General features: G+C 35.2%; 1 protein-coding gene across 2 annotated transcripts in view; it reads left to right on the forward strand.

Annotated features, from left to right (window-relative positions):
* Nucleotides 1–22396, forward strand: part of ATRX (ATRX chromatin remodeler) — a 155170-nt gene that overhangs the window by 117154 nt on the left and 15620 nt on the right. For both annotated transcript variants that reach the window (XM_037511634.2, XM_054695664.1), the window contains exons 24-25: nucleotides 6966–7143; nucleotides 8057–8251. In XM_037511634.2, coding sequence (XP_037367531.2) covers nucleotides 6966–7143; nucleotides 8057–8251 — 373 coding nt within the window. The remainder of the gene's footprint in view (nucleotides 1–6965; nucleotides 7144–8056; nucleotides 8252–22396) is intronic.

A 22396-nucleotide genomic window follows, 5' to 3' on the forward strand; every position in this document is an offset into this window, starting at 1 on the left:
CACATCTTTGCTAACGTTTATTGTTGCTTGTTTTTTTGATATGTGCAATTCTAACTGGTGTAAGGTGGTATCTCAATGTGGTTTTAATTTGCATTTCCCTGATGATAAGGGATGTTGAACATTTTTTCATATGCCTGTTAGCCATTTGAATTTCCTCTTTGGAGAAATATCTTTTAAGTTCTGCCCACTTCTTGACTGGATTGTTTATTTTGTTTTTGTTGAGTCCTGTGATTTCTTTCTATATCTTTGTGATCAGTCCCTTATCAGTTGAATGGATTGCAAAGATTTTTTTCCCAATCAGTGGGGTGTCTCTCTGTTTTGGTTAATGTCTCTTTTGCTGTGCAGAAGCTTTTCAGTTTGATGTAATCCCAGGTTTTTATCTTTTCCTTGACTTTCTTTGCTTTGGATGATGAGTCTTTAAAGATGTTATTGCAATGTATGTCTTGTAGTGTTTTACCTATATTTTCTTCTGTATATTTTATGGTTTCAGGTCTTCTGTCCAGTTCGTTTATCCATTTTGAGTTGATTTTTGTGCACAGTGAAAGGTAGTGGTCTAGTTTCATTTTTTTTTTTTTTTGCATATGGTGGTCCAGTTTTCCCAGCACCATTTATTGAACAAACCGTCCTTGCTCCGTTGTCAAAGATCAGTTGTCCATATGAGTGTGGTTTTATGTCTGGGCTTTCTATTCAGTTCCATTGATCTGTGTTGTTTTTGTTCCAATACCAAACTGTTCTAATTATTATGGCTTTGTAGTATAGCTTGAAGTATGGAAGTGTGATACCTCCTTTCTCCTTTGTTTTCATCAGTAGGGCTTTGGCTATTTGTGTTTTGTTTTGTTTTTTTTTTTTTTTTTTTTGTGGTTCCATATGGATTTCATCAGTATTTGTTCTATTTCCTTGAAGAATGTCATTGAGATTTTTATTGAAATAGCGTTGAATCTGTATATTGCTTTTGGTAGGATGGACATTTTAATAATGTTAATTCTTCTGATCCACGAGCAGGGAATGTCTTTCCATTTCTTTGTGTCTTCTATTTCTTTTAACAGTGTTTTATAATTTTCTTTGTATAGGTCTTTCACCTCTTGTGTTAGATTTATTCCCAAGTATTTGATTTTTTTTTTGTTTCAATTATAAAAGGGATGGTTTTCTTGATTTCTTCTTCTTCAGATTGATTGTTTGTATATAGGAAGCTACTTTACTGAACTGGTTGATTATTTTGAGTAATTTTTGTGGAGTTTTTAGGGTTCTCTATGTATATTATCATATTGTCTGCAAATAGTGATAGTTTCACTTTTTCTTTCCCTATCTGGATTCCTTGTATATATTTCTCTTGTCTTATTGCCCTGGCTAGGACCTCCAGTATTATATTGAAAAGCAATGGTCAGAGAGGACATCCTTGTCTTGTTCCTGATCTTAAAGGAAAGGCCTTCAGCTTTTCGCCATTGAGAATAATACTGGTGGTCAGTTTGTGGTATATGGCTTTTATCATGTTAAGGTATGTTCAGAAGGCTAGATATTTTCTCTTTGAAGTGGAATTAACTAGTGAAGGTATCGGTCCTGGGCTTTTGTCCTTAGTGGAATTTTGATTGCTCTTTTGATTTTTGTGCGGCTCGTCAGTTCAAGTTTTGTATTTCATTCTGGTTTAGTCTCAAATGGTTGTATGATTCTAAAAAATTTTTCCAATTTTCTACGTTGTCCATTTTGTTTGCATAGAGATTTTCATGGTAATTTATTGTCATCCTTTGTGTAGCTGCACTATCTTATGTAATTTTGATTCTTTCATTTCTGGTAATTTTTATTTGTGTTTTTTTTTTTTTTCTCTTAGTGAGCATAGATAAGGGTTATCAATTGGTTGTGTTGATCATTTTTATTTCATTTATTTCTCTAATTTTTAATATTTTCTTTTACTGATTTTGGTTTTATTTGTTCTTTTTCTAGTTCCTTTAGTTATGAAGTTAGATCATTTGTGACTTTTCTTGTTAATTTCTGTGAGCCTGTATTGCTATATCCTTCCCTCTTAATACTGCTTTTAGTATATCCTTGAGGATTTGGTAGCTTCTTTCTTCATTTTTATATATCTCCAGATACTTTTTTATTTCTACTTTGATTTCTTCATTGACCCAGTAGCTGTTCAAAAACATTTTGTTTAATCTCCACATGTTTGGGCTTTTTCCAGGTTTCTTGTTGTGGTTCATTTGTAGCTTTACACAATTGTGATTTGAGAAGATGCTTGATATAATTTCAGTTTCCTTTATTTTTTGAGACTTGTTTTGCATCCCAGCATATGCTCTGTCCTTGAGAATGTTCCATGTATACTTGAGAAGAAAGTGTATTCATTTCTTTTGCCATAGCAGCTCTGTAAATATCTGTGATTTGCATCTCATCCATTACTTCATGTAAGGCCAATATTTCCTTGCTTACTTTCTTCTGGATAATATATCCTCTGATGGAAGTGGTATGTTCAAATCTCCTACTGCTATTGTGTTGTTGTCAGTGGGTTGCATTAGGTCTGTTAATAGTTGCTTTATATATTTGGGTGCACTTCTGTTGGTTGTGTAAATATTAATGTCAAAATATCTTCATGATAAATTATTCTTTTGAGCATTATATAGTGCCCATCTTTTTCACTAATTGCCTTTTTTTTTAAGATTTATTTATTTTTTATTTATACAAGCACTGGGTACAGTCAGAAGCGCGGGAGGGTGAGAGAATCCACCAGAGCCGGAGCAGGGAGCAGAACAGGCAGAAGGACCAAAGTACACTGCTGAGGGGAGCAGCAGGTGGCAGGTCTGCGCGCCATGTGGGACCCTCCTCGGTGGCCGGGGAGCAGCCGGGGATCGAACCGGTGCCGCAGAAGCTGCAGGCCGCTTCGCAACCCAGTGCTCAACCGCTGCGCCACCAGGGAGGCCCTTCACTAATTGCCTTTTGGCTAAATGTTCTAATTCTGTCAGATGAGGATAGCAGTTCCTCCTTTTTTTGGTCTGTGCTATTGGCTTGAAATACCTTTCACTTTGTTTCTTTTTGTCTTTAGATCTAATGTGAGACTCTTGTATGCATGATATAGATGGGTCATGCTCTTTATCCAACCTATTGTTCTTTGTCTTTTAATTGGGTAGTTCAGACATTCATGTTTACAATGATTTTTGATATGTGGTATTTATTAACTCCCATTCTGTTGTTTTTGGATCTTTTAATTTTTTCTTGTTTTTCTTACCTTGTGTTTCTGTCCCCTTTTTCATTTGGAATGTTCTCCATGGTGTTTCTGTTAGTTTTTTCATTTCTTCTAAATATTTTTAGTCTAGGTTTTTGTTAGAAACTTTCTAAAATCATTCTTTTTGTGCTACTATTGATTATTTTCATTTGACTATACAGATTATGTCCTTTTCTTCCCCCCCCCCCTTGAAGTTTTGTTGTTGTCTCACATTTTTCTTGTTTATACATCTAATTCAGTAGTACTGTTTATCACCTTGCTGAAGGTGTGTTCTTTTGGATTCTCACTTTTATGTAGAATAACTCCTTTCAGTATTTCTTGTAGGCAAAGTCTGTTGGTGGTAAACTCCATTAACTTTTGTTTGCCTGGGAGACCCATTATTTCTCCATCATATTTGAATGGTAATTTTGCTAAACAGAGGACTCTCGGCTTGCAGTTTTTTATTTTAGAGTTGTAACTATATCATCCCACTCTTTCTCTAGCACTGAGAGTATCTGCTGAGAAATGTGGTGAAAATCTGATCAAGGTGTCTTTGTTGTATTTCTTTTCTCTAACAGCTTTTAATATTTTTTCTTTGTATTTCACTTTTGATAACTTAATGATATGTCTTGGTATAGGTCATTTTTACATTTAGAAATAGGGTGTTCTTTTGCTTTCCTGGATATCCAAGTTTAATTATTTTCTTAGGCTTGGGAAGTTCTTAGCTATTACTGCTTTGAGTAGTGTCTCTGCTTCCTTCTCCCCCTCTTCACCTCTGGAATACCCATTGTCCTTATGTTTCCTCTTCTAATGCAGTCTGATATTTCTCATAGTTTCTTCATTGTTTCTAAATCTTCTGTCCTTTACCAGCTTAAGTGTACTTAATATGCTTTCTATGTTCTCATTTTATTTAGTGTCTCATTGTGCTGTTTAAAAAAAATTTCTTTAATCTCTTTAATGAAGAACTGTTTTATTTGTGCATCTCTTTTTCTAACACCCAGAACCTTATTTTCTGTGTTAGATTGCACTTCTGTTGACTTCATTGAGTTTCCTTGGGATTGATATTCTAAATTTTATCTGTTAGGTCCCTAAATTCTTTGTCCTTTATGTAGGTGTCAAGACTTGTATTTTCTTTTAACTTTTCTGCGTTATATTCAGAAGTTCCTTGATTCCTAGGCATGTGTGCTGCCTAATTTTCTTTTTACTAGTTAGGATGTTGTGTCTTTATTGGTTTTTTTTTTTTTTTTTTTTTTTTTTTTTTTACATTTAACTTGGCAGCAGGTGAAGGAACTATGAGAAATTGGATTCAAGGAAATTGATGTTAGTCTTGGTAGGGAGGGTGGGCTATTCAGGTAGAGAGGTTTTTTTAACCATCTCTTCTCCCCTTGGGTACAGATTAAACACTTTTTACTGTTTCATGAAATTCAAATTCTAGTGCCTAGCTTCTTTGCCATTCCTTTCATTGGAGCACAACAGGTCTCTTTCTCCAGTTTCCCACCACGGAGAGGGAAGGGGTTCTGCCATCCATGCTGCTGGTAGCCTGATTTTTTGTGAATTAACCAAAGATCCCAGTGCCTGTGTGCTAATAGGTCTGCACTTCCTGCTCACTGCTCACTGAGAAGATTCTACTGTCTGATTCTGTGCTGCACTGTCTCTGTTTGTTGCCCAGCTTGACTGACATAAATGGCCACTTTCTGTTCCTTCTCCCACAGTGACCCACCATCCTTTGAGGAAAACACCTGTAGGTTAGTTTCCTACTGCTTGGTGAACTGGTGAAATTTACTGTGAGCAAAATTTAGTTTCTCCTAGTTGTAATTAGGGAAGTTTTATCAAAACCACCTATTCCGCAATGTTGTGGGTTGAGCTGCCCTTAATATTCAATAAGTAACATAGTATTGCAACTCTGTAACATAGTATTGCAGTTTTTTTAAGGGCTAATTTTTTTTAAAGATGTATTTATTTATACAAGAACTGGGGTACAGTAAGAGGTATGGGAGGGTGAGAGAATTCACCAGAGACAGAGGGGGAGCAGAACAGGCAGATGGACCAAAGACACTGTTGAGGGGAGCAGCGGGAGAGGTCTGCCATGCCATGTGGGTTTCTCCATGGTGGCGCTCAACCCGCTGTGCCACTGGGGAGGCCCAGTATTGCAATTTTTATGGTTATGTAACCCTTTGAGTCACCAGAGTGTAATTTAGTCCTCTGTGTATGTATTTTTTATTTTTAACCTTGTTATTAAAAATAATACTGTGATGACTTTTTTTTTTTTTTTGCTTTTCTGATAATTGATATGAAGTATTAATTTAATACTTCTGTTCATTATCAGGATTTTTCTTAATTGTAAATTCTTTCCTATTAAATTTTGAGTTTCCTTGCATCCTACTTTATAAAACTATACTTGTATGACATTAGTTATTAATTTTCTGTGATGAAATTATAGAAAGTAAGACTTGGTATTAGGGCATTTTATGCAGATTGTGGAGTTGATTATGTTCCAGGATTTTCTCACTGAACCTTGCCAACAATAAATAAAGTATATGGTCATACAGTGGAATGTTATGCTACCAGGCATGTTGTTTACCAAGATATTTCAGAAAAAATCTTCTAACATAAACTGAATATACAAATGTAGTCTGTAAAAAACCAAAAGTGTCTATTATTAGAAAAAACAAACTTCTAGGAATATACCATGGTTTGAATGAAGGTTTTTTTTCCTGGGAAGTGTAGCTGAGTAATTTTTTTCTTTGAAATTACTTAAGTTTCAAAAATGTTATATATATTATCTTTTTAAGGGAAACTTCTGTTTCTATCAAAATAATGTTTACATATTTTAAAAAATGTTAGAAGACTTAAAATAAAAATTGGTCCCTCAACCAATCTCTTCCTACCTATGACTTCAACTCTGCAGATAACCAATTTCACCTCTTGGTGGTTATTCTGGTATTAATGTACATAGATCCTTTCAGTTGTCAAGTGGGAATTTACCTACTACACATACACACACACGCTTTTCCTCATTCATTTTCCCAATTTTTCCACAATATTTTCCTAAATCAGTTGTGTTTTGTTTTATTGTGACCATGTAAATATTCACACTGAAGCCATTTAAAATACTATGATTATCTTTTCTTTTTTGTATGCCTGTTAATTTTTATTGAACTAATGATTTGTTTTTACCATTTTCTTATTTTTTAAATGAACTTACCACCAAATCATTCCCAAATTATCCTACAAAAATATAAGTTCTTGTGTTCCTATAAAGCAGGTCATCCCTCAATTTCATGATTTTTGTTTTTCTTGGACACATCCTTCCTGGAGCCCTGTATTCTTAACCTATTTTAGCTACCTCAGTACCTTTTATCTATCTAACATTTCTCCTTACATTGATTGAATTATATTATAATTACATATCAGTTACATCTAGTACACTGCTGCTTGGGCATTGTCCTTCATTTTAATGTACTTAGTCTTCATACTAGTACTAGACACAATTTGAATTTTGAATTGTAAGTGTTTTTACATTTACCCAGAAATATCTGTAAATACCTTGAATATATTACAAATGCATAGTTTCCATATTTTTTATTCCTAAATCATAGTGTTTCAGTTTTCAGTAATAAGATTCTTTTTGGTTATATATAAATCATGAATCTGATTCTTTAAGTATGTCTTATTTTCTTCAGTAGGTGGATAATGAATCTTAACTCCTTAGAAATTTGAGAAATATTGTGAAACTCTCATTACTAAAGCTTTTATTCTATATTTTCATTTTTAGAGGACGGTTGTTTATCATTTCCACCAAAGCAGGATCTCTTGGAATAAATCTGGTAGCTGCTAATCGAGTGATTATATTTGATGCTTCTTGGAATCCATCTTATGACATCCAGAGTATATTCAGAGTTTATCGCTTTGGGCAAACTAAACCTGTATATGTATATAGGTTCTTAGCTCAGGTAGGTTTATAATTTATATTCTTTTCTTATTGAATCTGATAATATTTTTGGAGTGTGGAACATATAATATGCATTTTAGAGAAGCAACAAAGTTGAAAACATTATTCCTATATATAAAAAAGCAGCATAAGTCATTATGGCTCCTCATGATTTTATATTTTGTAACTCCTCCATGTCAGTAATAACAGCTTTCTCAGGTTGAGGTTTCTAGACTCAAGTTGTTCTTTTACCTGAAATATGTGCTTTGAGCACAGATGTTATTCTTTCCATCTTCCTATACAATCTGGGCTTCTCTATCAGAGACTGGGTTTTATTGGTAGATCCTTGCTTGTTTGATCTTCTTTAGTACATAATATAATTGATAAACTACAAATGTGAACTCTTTCCTGTTATTTACATTGTGTTCCTTTATAATTAGTTTAGAATGCTATATATATATATAATAGATATGACATTTTAATTAATAATTTTCTATCCTGAAATTATAGAAAGACTTGATACAGGCAGCCTATAGTGATTATTGAGAGCTTATTATATTCTGTTGGAATAGAAATGGCTCTTTTGTATTAAAACTTCACTATACCCTGAAATCTTAGTTCATGTGTTATTTCTGTTTAGTTTAATATCTAAATGTTCTACTTTACCAATTGCTGAAATATATAAAGAAACATATTACTGCATATTAGTCAGATAATATGAAATGATTATCATTAATGTAGTTCTTTTTTCTCAGGATAAACTATAATGAACTGATGAAATCTCTCAGGATTAAGCAGCATTGCTAAGTTTGCTTTATAGCAGTATATTAGTATGAAAGTTTGCCATATTAAGTTAACCAAAAACTATATTTCTTTTTGATGGGGTTTTATGCTGACAAAATTTTATTTGTATATTGATCCTTATTTTTACAAAGGGAACCATGGAAGATAAGATTTATGACCGGCAAGTAACTAAGCAGTCACTGTCTTTTCGAGTTGTTGATCAGCAGCAGGTTGAACGACACTTTACCATGAATGAGCTTACTGAACTTTATACCTTTGAGCCAGACTTATTAGATGACCCTAATTCTGAAAAGAAGAAGAAAAGGGATACTCCCATGCTGCCAAAGGTAAACGTCTTTAGATTATTAGCTTAAAAATATACTCTGTGAACCAAAGAAATTTTACTACTACTATGAAAGTCACGACTAACACCATATTTCAGAATTTTTCAGAAGAGAATGAAAGTGCATTTAAGTGAGAGGGTGTTTGGTCAGTTCTCCACATAATACCACAAAAAGATACTGTAATGTGAAATGAATATTTTAAGCTAATTAAGAAATTCACTTCTGCAGAAAAAGGTCTGTGTGTAGAAACCTTAAAGGCAATAGTATGGTTCTCTTTCAATAACCTCCAGTAGAGGGCATACATAATTTTAATAATTCTATGTGAAATTTAACTATCTCTCCCTTGACAGTCTTTGCTGTCATGTAGAAATTAAGAATAAGCAAATAAACAGTGTTTCTTACTTGATGTTTTTCCTTTTCATAAAACAAGTTAGACTTTTGTACTTGGAAAACGTCCTTAGAGGTAATCCATTTAGGGGAAATTTAGGGTCTTGCCCTAAATTTAGTGACTTGCCCACAGTTTTCAGCTAACAAATGGCAGAACCTGTCCTAGTATCTGCTTCCGTCCTTTGGTCCATTATTCTTGGATAATAAAATACCATGTTAATATAGCAGGAAAATAGTCTGAGAAAAGGTGGTTATGTGTCTATTTTACAAGATTTAATGTGATGTTAGGTATCTTTTGATCTTTTTTAATGAAAGAGAAGATTGTATGTTCCCGGATCTAAATAAAGAGTTTGTGTATTTAAACCTATTCTACTTATCTACAAAGCCATTTTGGAGGGAATATTGAGGAGGATTTTTTTCCTATTGTCTTGGTTTCACATTCAAGCACCTAATGTTTCATATAGTTGTCAAGAGAATTGGAACAGCAACTACCTACATTGTCACTCTACCAAAGTTACTTTATCATTTCGTAGTAAAGCTCAAAGTTATCTTAGTTATTCATATGGTTGGGCTCATTAATTAAAGCAAAAGGAAATAGGAATAAATCTTTTTGTAAATTTTTTCTTATGCAAATGTAAATCAGAGTTTTTTTTCTCTAGTTAATTTTTTAGTGTACATGTCAATTAAAGTAACATGAACATTAAGCATTTGGATTTTTTAAACATCCTTTAAGCAAGTATTTTGTTTTTTTAATCAATCACCTTTTCTTCCATTTAAAGTTCACTGATAGTGACAACCCCACTATCAAATCCCTTGGATAATGACTTAGGACCTCATGGGTTTTTAAATCTACCATTTTTGTATATATTTAAAACATTCTTTTTAAAAAGTTCATTTCAGTTTCCATATTATCAAATACCAAATTGATAGCAATTTGGATTTTTTAATTATCATAGAATGTGATTATGATTCTTGAATAATCTTTGAAAAAATTTTGGTATGCAAGCAAATTTGTATATACCTTGAAAACATAAAAATGCAAACGTAATCATACCATACACACTCTTCTACAACTTGCTCTTTTCACCGAGATGTTTCTTGACTATCTTTACAGGTACCTATTACCTTTTAAAAAATAACTACATGATCTTCACTTCCCTTATTTTGTTTAATTCTTGTATCCCCAACACCTTTCCTGTAAGTTATTTAATTTTGTTTGGCATGAAGTGCTCTTTTATGGATTTACACATATGTTTATGCTTATAATTTTAAAAATAGGGAAATTTTCCTTTTCAATTTGAAAATGATTTTAAATATCTAGCCCAGTATCTCTTCTAAAGTTATTCTTTAAGCTTCAACTTTAATGAGAAATAGCCCATGATTAATAACATTTCTGATAGGAAACAAAAATTCCAATTTGAAATGGGGTAATGTTTTGAAGTCTCTCATTATATGGTAAATTTCTGTTTGTAGGAAATCTGTTTAATTTGACAAACATTATTTGCTGACTTTGAGGTATATTGTGAGGGTATACTACTAAGAACAAGACATTGTACTTTAAAAAATGGTTAAAAATCTAGTAGGAAAGAAATGCTAGTTATAAAATGTTTGGAATGCAACCATTATTTTATAATTTGGTACTCTGAGTCATCAAAGATGTCATGATTTTACATTTATGGGCTTACTGTTTTTTTCTTTAGTGTTATGACAGTATGTCCAAAGGCAAAAGCAAATTGAGTATTGAAATTGTCCTTAACACAAAATGCTTCAACTCTTCCACAGCTCTTCCTAAAAGGAAAATAATGGTTACTTGTGGCTAAACAAATAAGACACACTGATTTCTACTGGGTTTCATACTCTGTGGTAAACAATTTGCTCAGACTATCTTCCTTAATTCAGTGCTGTTTTCATTTTTGAGAGGTAATGTATCTACTTCAGTTTACACACGTTGTCACTAAACTGGCCTTCAGAATGTTCTCACTGTCAATACTATTGTGTGATACAGCTGTTGAAATTGTATAATGTGATAGTTCAGCTCATGGCCTATAAAGTTTTAAATTCCTCAAATTTATAGAAAGTTTTAGAATTTGGGGCCTCCCTGGTGGCGCAAGGGGATATAGGGGTTAAGCACCGCACTATGAAGCAATCCGAAGCCTCTGCAGCACAAGTTCGATCCCCGGACGGCCAGGAAGCAACCCACATGGCGCAGCAGACCTCTCCTGTCTCCCCTGCTGCTCCCCTCAGCAGTGTATTTCACTCAGCCTGCCTGTTCTGTTCCCTATTCTGTCTCTGGTGAATCCTCTCACCCCCCGCACCTCTGGCCTGCACAGGGCTTGTATGCATAAATAAATAAATCTTTTTTTTTAAAAAAAAGAAGCTTTAGAATTTACCAAGGTCTTGCTCATATATGTTCATTAATGAAGTTCAGCATTTGTGATTACCTAAGGATACTTAGCCAGTAAGTATTAGAGGTAGAACTTGAACCCAATATTCAACAAATTGTTTTCTAAGGAGCACCAGATTTACACATGTGCTTTGTGGCTACCTTGTGGCTAAACAAATAGACAACACTCTCCTTTTATCTCTTTTATGTATTTGGGCTTTAACAGAACGTTTAATTTTTTTAAATTTTTTTCAGCAGGTGAGATAGGAGAGGTCTGCTATGCCATGTGGGTAGCTCCCTGGGCAGGGAGTGAATTCGTGCTATAGAGGCTGTTGACAGCTTCACAGCCCTGGCACTCCCCCCTTGGGCCACCAGAGCATGTGCCCCCCCCCATTCGATCTTGAGTAGGGCCCAAAGACCTCCATGTACCTGAAAGACTGGTTTTATATATATATATACACACACACACACACATATACACACACGTATATTTATATTATGTGTGTATATATACACACACATCATTTTTCATTTTTGCACAATGCATGTATTTCATCTTGGTTATAGTAGTCCCCATACAATTTCCACCCCCCTTGTTTTGATCCTACTCCCTCCTGCCTCCCCTGTAGTATGTCTCTGGTTTATAGTTGCTTGTTGATTTTGATTTTTACTTTATTATAATTAGTCTTTTTCCTGGTCCCTTATTTAGGTTTTCTAAATTCCTGCTATGAGTGAGACCATCTGGTATTTTTCTTTTTCTTTCTGGCTTATTTCACTGAGCATGATCCCTTCCAGCTCCATCCATGTTGCTGCAAATTGCACAAGTTTATCTTTTTTTGAGTGCTGAGTAATATTGCACTGTGTATATGTACCACATCCTGGTACATATACTTGATCCAGTCATCTATTTTTGGGCATTTAGGTTGTTTCCATAGCTTAGCTATTGTAAACAGACCTGCTATAAACATAGGGGTGCAGGTGCCCTTTTGAATTAATGTTTGTGTCCTTTGGGTAAATACCTATACGTGGAATTGCTGGATCATATGGAAGCTCCATCTTTAGCAGGTTGAGGAATCTCCACACAGCTTTCCGTAGTTGTTGGACCAGTTTGTACTCCCACCAGCAGTGCAGGAGAGTTCCTTTTTCTCCACATCCTCACCAACATTTGTTATTGCTAGATTTTTTAATATGTGCCATTCTCATTGGTGTAAGATGGTATCTCATTGATTTGTATTTCCCTGATTACAGGTGATGTTGAACATTTTTTCATATGCCTGTTGGCCATTTGCATTTCCTCTTTGGAGAAGTTTCTTTTTAGCTCTTCTGCCCATTTTTTGACTGGATTATTTACTTTGTTGAATCTCATCAGCTCTTGGTAGATTTTTGTGATCAGTCCTTTATCATTAGTGTTGTGTGCAAAAATTTTCTCCAAATTGGTGGGGAATCTCTTTGTTTTGGTTACTGTGTCTTTTGCTGTACAGAAGCTCTTTAATTTGATGTAGTCCCAGCTGTTTATCTTTGCCTTCACTATCACTGCTGTGGGCGATGTGTCTTTAAAGATGTTACTGAGGTGTATGTCATGTAGTGTTTCGCCTATATTTCCTTCTATATATTTTATGGTTTCAGGTCTTATGTCTAGTTCTTTAATCCATTTTGAGTTGGTTTTTGTGCATGGTGCAAGGTAGTGGTCAAGCTTCACTCTTTTGCATGTAGCGACCCAGTTTTCCCAGCTCCATTTATTGAACAAACTTTCTTTGTTCCATTGCATATTCTTTGCTCCTTTGTCAAAAATTAGTTGACTTTAAATCTGGGTTAATTTCTGGATTTTCTATTCAGTTCCGTTGGTCCGTATATCTGTTCTGGTTCCAATACCATGTAGTTTTGATTATTGTGGCTTTGTGGTATAGTTTGAAGTAGCCAAAGCTCTCCTGAAAAGACTGTTTTTATCCTTTTTTAAAATTAACTTCTTACCACATCTCTACCATTTTTTTTTAAGTTCTCCTGCCTTGATCTTTTTAAGACTACATTCTTTTATTTTTCTCTCTCTCTCTCCCTCCCCCCTCTCTTCCTCCCTCTCACTCCCTCTCCCTCCCTCTTTCTTCCTCTGTTTATCTCTCTTCTTTTTTTCCTAAGGTTAAATTTAATAAGAGGATGTTTCTGCTTTAAAAACAAGTTTTAAAAACATGGCATTGTACCATGCTGCCTTTCCAGCTATTACAGTAACTGAGAACTGTCAAGGATTAAAAGGAAATGCAATAGAATATAGATGACATTACCCAAAAGAGGTGGTGTAGTTCACTTGGGAAGAGGAAAGTAACATTCTTAAAAACAGAAGAATGAAGTGCTGATGTGACTAGTACTGAATGAGTTTGATACACTACATGGTTAAAAACAGAACATGGAGCTTTCAGGTGTAGTTTTGACAAAAAAAAAAAAATCGGACTGCCCTATAAAGGATGGTTAGTATTTAATTGGAATAGGAAAGACGGAGGTGTGGATATAGCATGAAATGATTTAGACAAAAGAGAAGTTAAGAATTTATGTACCAGACTTGAGGTATGGTGAACAAATTGGCCAGATGAAGAGTTGATAATGGATGGGTATGTTGCAGCCAGCTTATGGAGAACCATGAAAAGGTAAATGGAGGCATTTGGTTTTTAAATAGTATTTTTTAAGTTTGTGAATGGGGCTGCTGTTTGATGAATATGGGATTCAGTAAAATTCAGGATAAGACATAAAATAGGGTGAGGATTGTGGAGTGAATCAGATATTTAAAAAAATAAATGGTGGAACTCAACCATAGATACACTGTAGCTTTTAATTGCTAGGCTGTGCAAAAATATAACCAAAAAATGAAGCTTATTTTATCATTCATTGGTTAAAAACTTCTCAGTTGCCTACAATGTGTCAATTATTACTCTAGTTACTAAAGATACATTAATAAATAAGACTATGTTCCTGTTCCCAAGGATCATAAAGTTTAATAATAATCATACCTTAAGCAAGTAAATATAGTAAAAGTTATGGATCCTATAAAGTTATCAAGGAAGTGCTTGGAAAAGTTGGGTATGGGGTGTTGACATTAGATGGACTTGAACTGATGTTGAAAATCGAGTGTGTAGCTTTTGTATTGCTCAGAGGTCAGAAGGTGAAGGTCTTTTAAGAGGAGCAGCAGAAGGAAAAAAATGTACATAGAACGGCATGGTGGTGGGTTTTATGAGCCACAAATATTTAAAAATAAGAGTGTAAAGATATACTGGTAGAGTAAGGATAGGTGTGAAAGAGGTGAGAGAAAAGATGGGAAAAGTTAGAACGGAATCAAGTCATAGAAGTTAAAGAGTTTGGACATTATGTTGTAGGCTGTGTGATCTATTTAATGATTTTAAGCTAAAGACCAAAATGAAATTTTCATTTTAGAAAAATAACTTTGTTATCAGTGTGGAGGATGGATTGGAGAAAAGAAAATTGGATAAGATGCTATTAAAAATGATCCAGATGAGAAAGGCAGTGGAGACCTGAACTAAGGTGCTAGCAGTAGAAATGGAGAATTACCAGGCACAATGTAGGTACTCAGTAAATGTTAACTTTGTTCTCTAGGCTTAAACTGAAATTAGCCCACTACCTTTTGAATTTGATTTCCGTTAATGAGACTACGAAAATTGGTCTTCTTTGAAATGGGTACAAGTAGGTGTTTTTGATGTTTTTAGTGAGTGATTTCTTGGTATTTGAACCTACTCTTATTAAAGGCATTTTGGTGTTGTTTCTATTATTGTACAACTTGCTAGTGCTAAAGATTTGTTGACTGGTTCTTAACTTTGTACTTTAAATATTAAAGCAGTATCTGATTTCTGTTGATATTTATATAAATTATGATAGGAAAAGTACCTTTGCTGATGACAAACTTAGGAACTACAGAAAAATATAGCTGATCATGGTCAAGGTCATGTTGCATAATATGTTTCAGGAGGTATACAACCTAAGCTATATATCCTTTATTAAGGAAACAAAAGTCAGTAAAGAGGCATAGAAATTTTTTCTCAACACTACTGCATCTTTTTTTAAAATGTGCACTGTATGCTGGTAATTACAGGGAGAACAATTGGGATTTAAACTAAAGTCCCCAAAGTGAGGCTTTATGTTTGCCTGATGTTGTGTACAATTTTCTTCCTTTGTCTTTAGTTCTTTATTCAAGTTTTAATACCTCAAAACATAGTTTACTGAACAGAGATGTTATTGTGCAGTTTTATTAACCAACAGATGATAATAAAAGGTTTTGCCATTGTCACTCTTAACATTAGAGAACAGTATACTCCACTGAAGTAATTTGATGTGAACTATGAAATAGCTAATCAACCTGCATCAGGAGCTTACACAAAGGTTCAAAAGGACCATTTAATTGTAGAGCAAGTGTTAGTAATCTATAGAGTATTAACCACATAGTGGCATATGAACCCAGTTTTTTTGTTGCATGTACATCTAATCAGCCATGCTCATAATTGAAACATATTTGGAGTTTGATGTTGTCTTCTGCCTCTTTTATTACAGGTTTAGTATGTTTATAATTTATAAAGCAAATTATGTATTGTATTTGTATTCCCTGGCATAAAAATGATCATTTCTCATCTGAATAAGAATAGACAACCAGAAATCACAATAAACTCTAGAGGAATCGTTTTAATTCTATCATTTTCTTGTAGGTTATAAAAGTCTACTATTCAGTGTTTCTGGGATGGTTGATGCCAAGTAAAAAGAGGAAATGTTTAAACCCTTTCCCTCTCCCAGGTAACCTGCCAACCACCCTTTTTGAGGTATAGTCTTAGGCAAGCCACATAAGTTTTCCAAGTCTCACTTCCCTCAAGAAGATAAGAAAATTATAGTACCTACCTCACAGTGGAGATCAACCATGTCTAAAGCACACTGCCTAGCACATAGTAAGTTGTCAAATGTTAGCTGTTATTTTTGTTTCCATAATTGTTAATATTGCCATTGTACTTGGTTCATTTCTCTGAAACCAGTATGGACTTAAATTTTTAGAATTTCCTAAGAATCATATGAGGTCATAATCCTTAGGACATTTAGTTTGACAAACATCAGATCAATAGAAGACTAAAAACATTTGGAGGTCAGAGTCAAAAATCTCAGCTAGGCTTGAATTCCCCAAGAGATCAAATATAGTTAAGAGAGAATATATTATTTAATTATTAGATAATCACTTCTAATAATGTTAGTATGCATTTGACTACTGTTGTTACCCTTGCTGACATTGATGGAATTTCCCCTTTAAATCATAGAATTTTAGAACAGTGGTCTATCTTATAGCTAGCTGATACTTTTGTCATAGTTTTTTAAAAAGTGTAGGGTATTTCTGTTATCTCTTCACAAACTACAAAACAAATACTTGTTAATATATTGGACATGCTTTATTTAATGTGCTGCTCTGTTATCTTGTTTTGATTGTATCACCTTATAACAAGAAAAACTTGTAAGGAGTTAAAGTTACCAAGTATTAAGAGACCATGGTGCCAATGATGCCTCTAGATGGCAGCCTCCTTAATGCTGGGAAGTTACCTCACAAATCACCGCTAATGGAAATATCAGCTATATGAAGCTGCCTTGCTGGGGAATGGAATGCAATATTTCATTGGGTAGGATTTGGAGTAGACTTCAGCAAGCGTCTCCTTTTGAAGCACTAGAAAAATCTACTACTCAAGATCATGAATATTTTAAAGCTTTAAATGCTAGGTTTATATTTAATAAGTGTTCATTGAATATATGAATTTAGTGGTGGGAACTTTATTGTTTTTATAGACAAATTAAAAAGATCTATTTTTCCTAGAGTGTAAACTTCCAAGCCTATGAGGGCAGAAACTGTGTTAATGTATCTTCATCACTGTATCCCTAGCACCTGGCTTACTTACTTAGCACATAGCAGGTATTCAATAAAAATGTGAATGTGACAGCAGAACAAATGAATCTTGATCTTAAAATTGCAAGCTGACCCTTATAAGGCAATGATTGACATGACTTTAAAATAGCATTTTTCCCCTTGGGCCAATCTATGTGAAAATTACCTGCATCTTGATAAAAATGTAGATTAATGGCATCATCCAAAACCCTGAATCAATTTCTGAGGATGGGCCTTGGGAATCTGTATTTTTAACAAGGTCTACAACTATTGTGGGTACAATATATGTACTTCACTTTTATAGCTTTTATCAAGTAAACCTTTGAATTAATAATGCATAGTAGCTAACATTTATTGAGTACATTTTATGCCTGCATTATTTGCTTTGCTAACATTATTTAATCATCATAGCTACTTTACAAAGCTGATGGTTTATTTACATTTTATAGATGATGAGATTTTGACATTAGGATGTGATGGCACCTACATTTGAACTCTGTGCCATGATTTCAGACCTTATATTATTCTGACTTTAATGTTATGTGATTATTTTTAGAAGTAAACTAAGATACTCTCTTTTGATTTGTGACTTCTCATTTTTCCCAACTTTTAAAAATTGAGATATAATTGACATATAACATTATTTTCATGATTTATTATTGTATTATTTCAACAATAACACTGTATTATTTCAGTGATTTAATATGTATATATATATATTGCAAAATGATCACCTCAATAAGTCTAGTTAACATCCATCATCACCACACATTGTTAGAAATTTCTTTGCTTGTGATGAGAACTTTTAAGATCTACTCTCTCAGCAACTTTCAGATATGTGGTACAGTATTGTTAACTGTAATAACCATGCTGTACATTACACCCCCAGGACTTAGAAGTTTGTATCATTTGACCACCCTCTCACGTTTTACCCACCCCTGCCCCCTCATCTAGCAACCACTATTTTGTGTGAGCCTATGGTTGTGTGTGTGGGTGTGTGTCTGTGTGTTTTTAAGATTACACATATAAGTGAGATCATATGGTGATTGTCTTTCTCTGTATGACTTGGTGTAATGCCTTGAAGTTCTATCCATGTTGTCTAGAATGGCAGGATTTGCTTCATTTTTATGGTTGAATAATATTCCATTGTATGTATACACCACATTTTCTTTATTTATTTGGCCATTAGTGGATACTTAGGTTGTTTCCATGTCTTGGTTATTGTGAAGTGAACATGGGGGTGCAATAGTCCTCTCACCAGTTACATTCCCATCAACAATTGTCTTTTCTCCACATCCTCACACTTTTTTTCCGTAGTCATTTCTGTGTTCGTGGAAAGGCATTTTCACTGTTATCAAGGTTTGTAAATTTGAGAGTAAGGATTTCATCCTTAAGGTACTGTGAAACCCTAGGGTAGTAAACCTGGTCCTAGTCCTCCTTAGTAATCTTTGATCCTGAACTTACTGATTTTCAGCCCTGAGTCAGTATGACATAGTGGTTTTAAGACCAGGAACCCTTGCGCAAGACCAACAAGGGTTTTTGAATCTTAACCTTAGTCAAGTTCTTTATCATTCAGTTTCTTCATTTATAATTCTGAGAAAATTATTCCCATTCACAAATCTCATCCTCTTCATTTTAGATTTTTGTTTCTTTCACTGTTATATTAGATATTATTACTAAATTCTTTGGCTTCCGTTACTTTTAGCCTTTCTTTTGCATTTTCTATTTCTTTAGCTTTTCTTACTATCTTATGTAAGAGTACTTCTGTTTTATAACTCACTCGGTTATTCTTCAGTTGTATGTTTGCTTGAGTTATTTTAATGACTTTATATTTCTAATATTTTAACTCTTTTTAGATAGTTTTTGCCTGTGCTTCATATTGGTAATATATTCCCTTATTACTTTAAGTATACTTACCATGCTTATTTTGAAGTATGGATACATCTTTTTCGGTAAATGCTTCAGTTGACATATACTGCCAGTTTGTTGTCGCCCTAGGGATGCCATCTGAGTGTGTCTATAAGTTCCTAAAATTTATTTCCTTTTCCTTCTGTTGGTGAAGGAACCAGCAGCTTATGCTGATTCACAATCTTAGAAATCTCATCAGTAATATAGGGACAGTAATGTTACCTACTTCATAAATTTATTAGAAAAACTAGTCTGTGTGAAGTTGTTATAGAACAGTGTTGGCATGCCATTAAACATTCAATTTAGTTTGTAAAATCTACAGAGAGGTGACTTAGATTCTGATCCCAGCTCTAGAAAATGGTGTTTGGTTTTATTTTTCTTAAAGTTCTTTTGAAACAAATATAGCCAACAGAGAAATGGGTATGTAGAATATATATAGAATTCTCCCAAATCAGTTAAGTCCACAATACAATCCAAAGAAAATGAGTAATAGATATGAATTGACAATTTATAATCAAAATACTCATACAAACACTTAACCTAAGTAATAAAATTAAAACCACAGTGGGTGGGCCTCCCCAGTGGTGCAGCAGGGTGAGCGCAGTGCTATGAAGCTGTCCACAGCCCCTGCAGTGCAGGTTTGATTCCCTGACAGCCAGGGAGCTACCCACATGGCATGGCAGACCTCTCCTGCCTCACCCGCTGCTCCCCTCAGCAGTGTTTTTGGTCCATCTGCCTGTTCTGCTCCCCAGTCTGTCTCTGGTGAATTCCCTCACCCTCCCGCACCTCTGGCTTGTACCCCAGCTCTTGTATAAATAAATTTTAAATCTTTAAAAAATTTTAAAAAACCACAGTGGGTTTTATACATGTATACCTTGACTAACATGTTAATATCCAAGATAGACAAAAAACTCAGTGGTGCACTTAATGTAGTATATACACATTGACTTTTTTTTTTTAAATTTTGTAGAAGAACTAGGGTGTAGGCCAGAGGTATGGCGGGTGAGAAGATTTACTAGACAGAGACAGTGGGGAGCAGAACAGGTGGATTTACTGTAATACATTGCTAAGGGGAGCAGCAGGCAAGACCAGAGAGGTCTGCTGCGCCATATGTGGGTTAGCTTCCTGGCCAGGGATTGAGCTCAAGTCATAGCCTGATAGTGTTAATAGCACTGGATTTAACCCCTAGGCCCCCAGGCAGGCCCCATGTGTTGATTTTGATTTTTTTTAAGATTTATTTATTTATACATACAAGAACTGGGATAAAGGCCAGAGGTGTTGGGGGTGAGAGGATTCACCAGACACAGAGTGGGGAGCAGAACAGGCAGACTGACTAAAATACACTGCTGAGGGGAACAGCGGGCGAGTCAGGAGAGGTCTGCTGTGCCATGTGGGTAGCACCCTGGCTGGGAATCAAACTTGTGCTGCAATGGCTGTGGATAGCTTCATAGGTTGTGTCTTAACCCCTTGCACCACCAGGGAGGCCCCCTACATGTTGATTTTTAATGATGCACCTATAATGTAGTATTACTACAATAAAACATTTTAACAAAGTCTTGATTAGGTTATGGCAATTTCTGGTAAAAATGTTGCAGAAATGAGGTTTTGAAAGACAGGATAAGGCAGATGTTAAGAGGAAGCAGTAATATATATCGAGTACTTGTGCTATGTTCCTTTAAATACATTATCTTATTTAATCCTTACTGTAACCCTATGAGTTACAGATAGTGTTTTATCTTTATGGTAAAGGAATTGAGACATCACCCAAGTATTAAGGAACAAAGTTTTAATTCAAAGAAAGAAAGAGGGCCTCCCTGGTGGCCTACGGGTTAAGTCTCAGTGCTATCGCTACTGCAGCCTGAGTTCAATCCCTGACCAGGGAGCTAACCCATATGGCACAGTAGACCTGTCTCCCCTGCTGCTCCCCTTAGCAGTGTATTTCAGTCAGTCCACCTGTTCTGTTCCCCATTCTATCTCTGGTGAATCCTCTCACCCCCCTCAGCATCTCTGGTCTACACCCCAGTTCTTCTAAGCAAAAAATAAATAAAATCTTTTTAATAAATAAATACAAACAAAAAGCGAACAGGCTATTTATCTTTACATAAACATAAATTTTTTCCTAAAAATACCACCTGCTTGGGCCTCCCTGGTGGCTCCAGAGGTTGTCTCAGCACTATGAAGCTATCGGCAGTCACTGCAGCACGAGTTCTATCCCCGACCAGGGAGCTACCTACATGGCCCAGCAGACCTCTCCTGTCTCCCCTGCTGCTCCCCTCAGCAGTGTATGTCAGTCAGTCTGCCTGTTCTGCTCCCCACTCTGTCTCTGGTGAATCCTCTCACCCTCCTCTTCCCCCCGCACCTCTGGCCTACACCCCAGCTCTTGTATGCATAAATAAATAAAATAAATCTTTTTTTTTTTTTTTAATGTGTGAAACTCCTCTCTGTTAGAGTACATTGTTTCTTTCTTTCCAGGTATAATATTTTATTTCCACAGTAATCCTGTGAAGGTAGAATCTTATTAGTAGATACTTTTACAGACCAGGTTAATGAGATTCAGGAGAAAAGAACTTGCTTAAGGACATACAGCTTACAATTATAACTAGCATTTAAACCCAGTAAGACTCTAGATCTGCACTAATACAAGAGCCACTATGTGTGATTATTTCCTTTTACATCTAAATGAATTAAAATTAAAGATTTAGTTTCTCACACTAGTCACATTTCAGGTGCTCAGTAGCCATGTGTGACTAGTAACTACCATATTGAACAGCACAAATACAACATTTGCATCATCGCTTAGAATAATGTTGGCTAGTAGTACTCTAAAGCCTGTTGTAAAGCAACCAACCCATTCCGGGCAGGTTTATGAACGGTTCTAGCAGCCACATGCTCTTCGTCGTTGTTTGTAGTTGCTGTACTCCTCCATACCCTCCACTCTTCCACCCTCCACACTGCATACTGCACAACCACGATACCATACTACCACCACACCGCACTCTGCTGCACCACCCTTATAAACCAGTCTCTTAGCTCAGGTGTACCCACCTACGCATGCCCACACCCTACTCCAGGTGTCCGCCATCAAGCATGCACTCAGGACCGCAGGGTTCCATCATCTATCCTAATGGCGGGAGGGCAGAAAAGCCTGATACCTTTTACCTACCCTACACCTGTGATCTTAAAGTCTCTCAAATTACAAAGTGAGAGAGAGAGAGTTTGACTGATTGATCTAAACTATATGCTGCCATTACATTTCCTGTGAAGTTCAAAGGACTGATGCAGTTGAGTGCCATAGTATTTCTGTATTAATATCCTGAAGTGTGTTACTGGGGTAGTTTGGTTGGATGTTTCAAATATGTCTTTTAACACTTCCAGGAGTAGGACAGTCAAAATTGAAGCTGTGACACTTTTAGGGAAATTAAATGGGCAAATGCCTCGCTTCTGTTACAGATATTTTCTATTTATTTATTTACTTGGTTACTCCACCAAACCACATATGCCCATACCCATCTGCTTCCGTGCCCCATCCCCTCTACCCTTTGGTAACGGTTATCTTTTGCTGAGT

The sequence above is a fragment of the Talpa occidentalis genome, unplaced genomic scaffold (genome assembly GCF_014898055.3).
Source record: "Talpa occidentalis isolate TD23 unplaced genomic scaffold, MPIMG_talOcc4v2.1 talOcc4.15, whole genome shotgun sequence".
NCBI classification, from domain to species: Eukaryota; Metazoa; Chordata; class Mammalia; order Eulipotyphla; family Talpidae; genus Talpa; species Talpa occidentalis.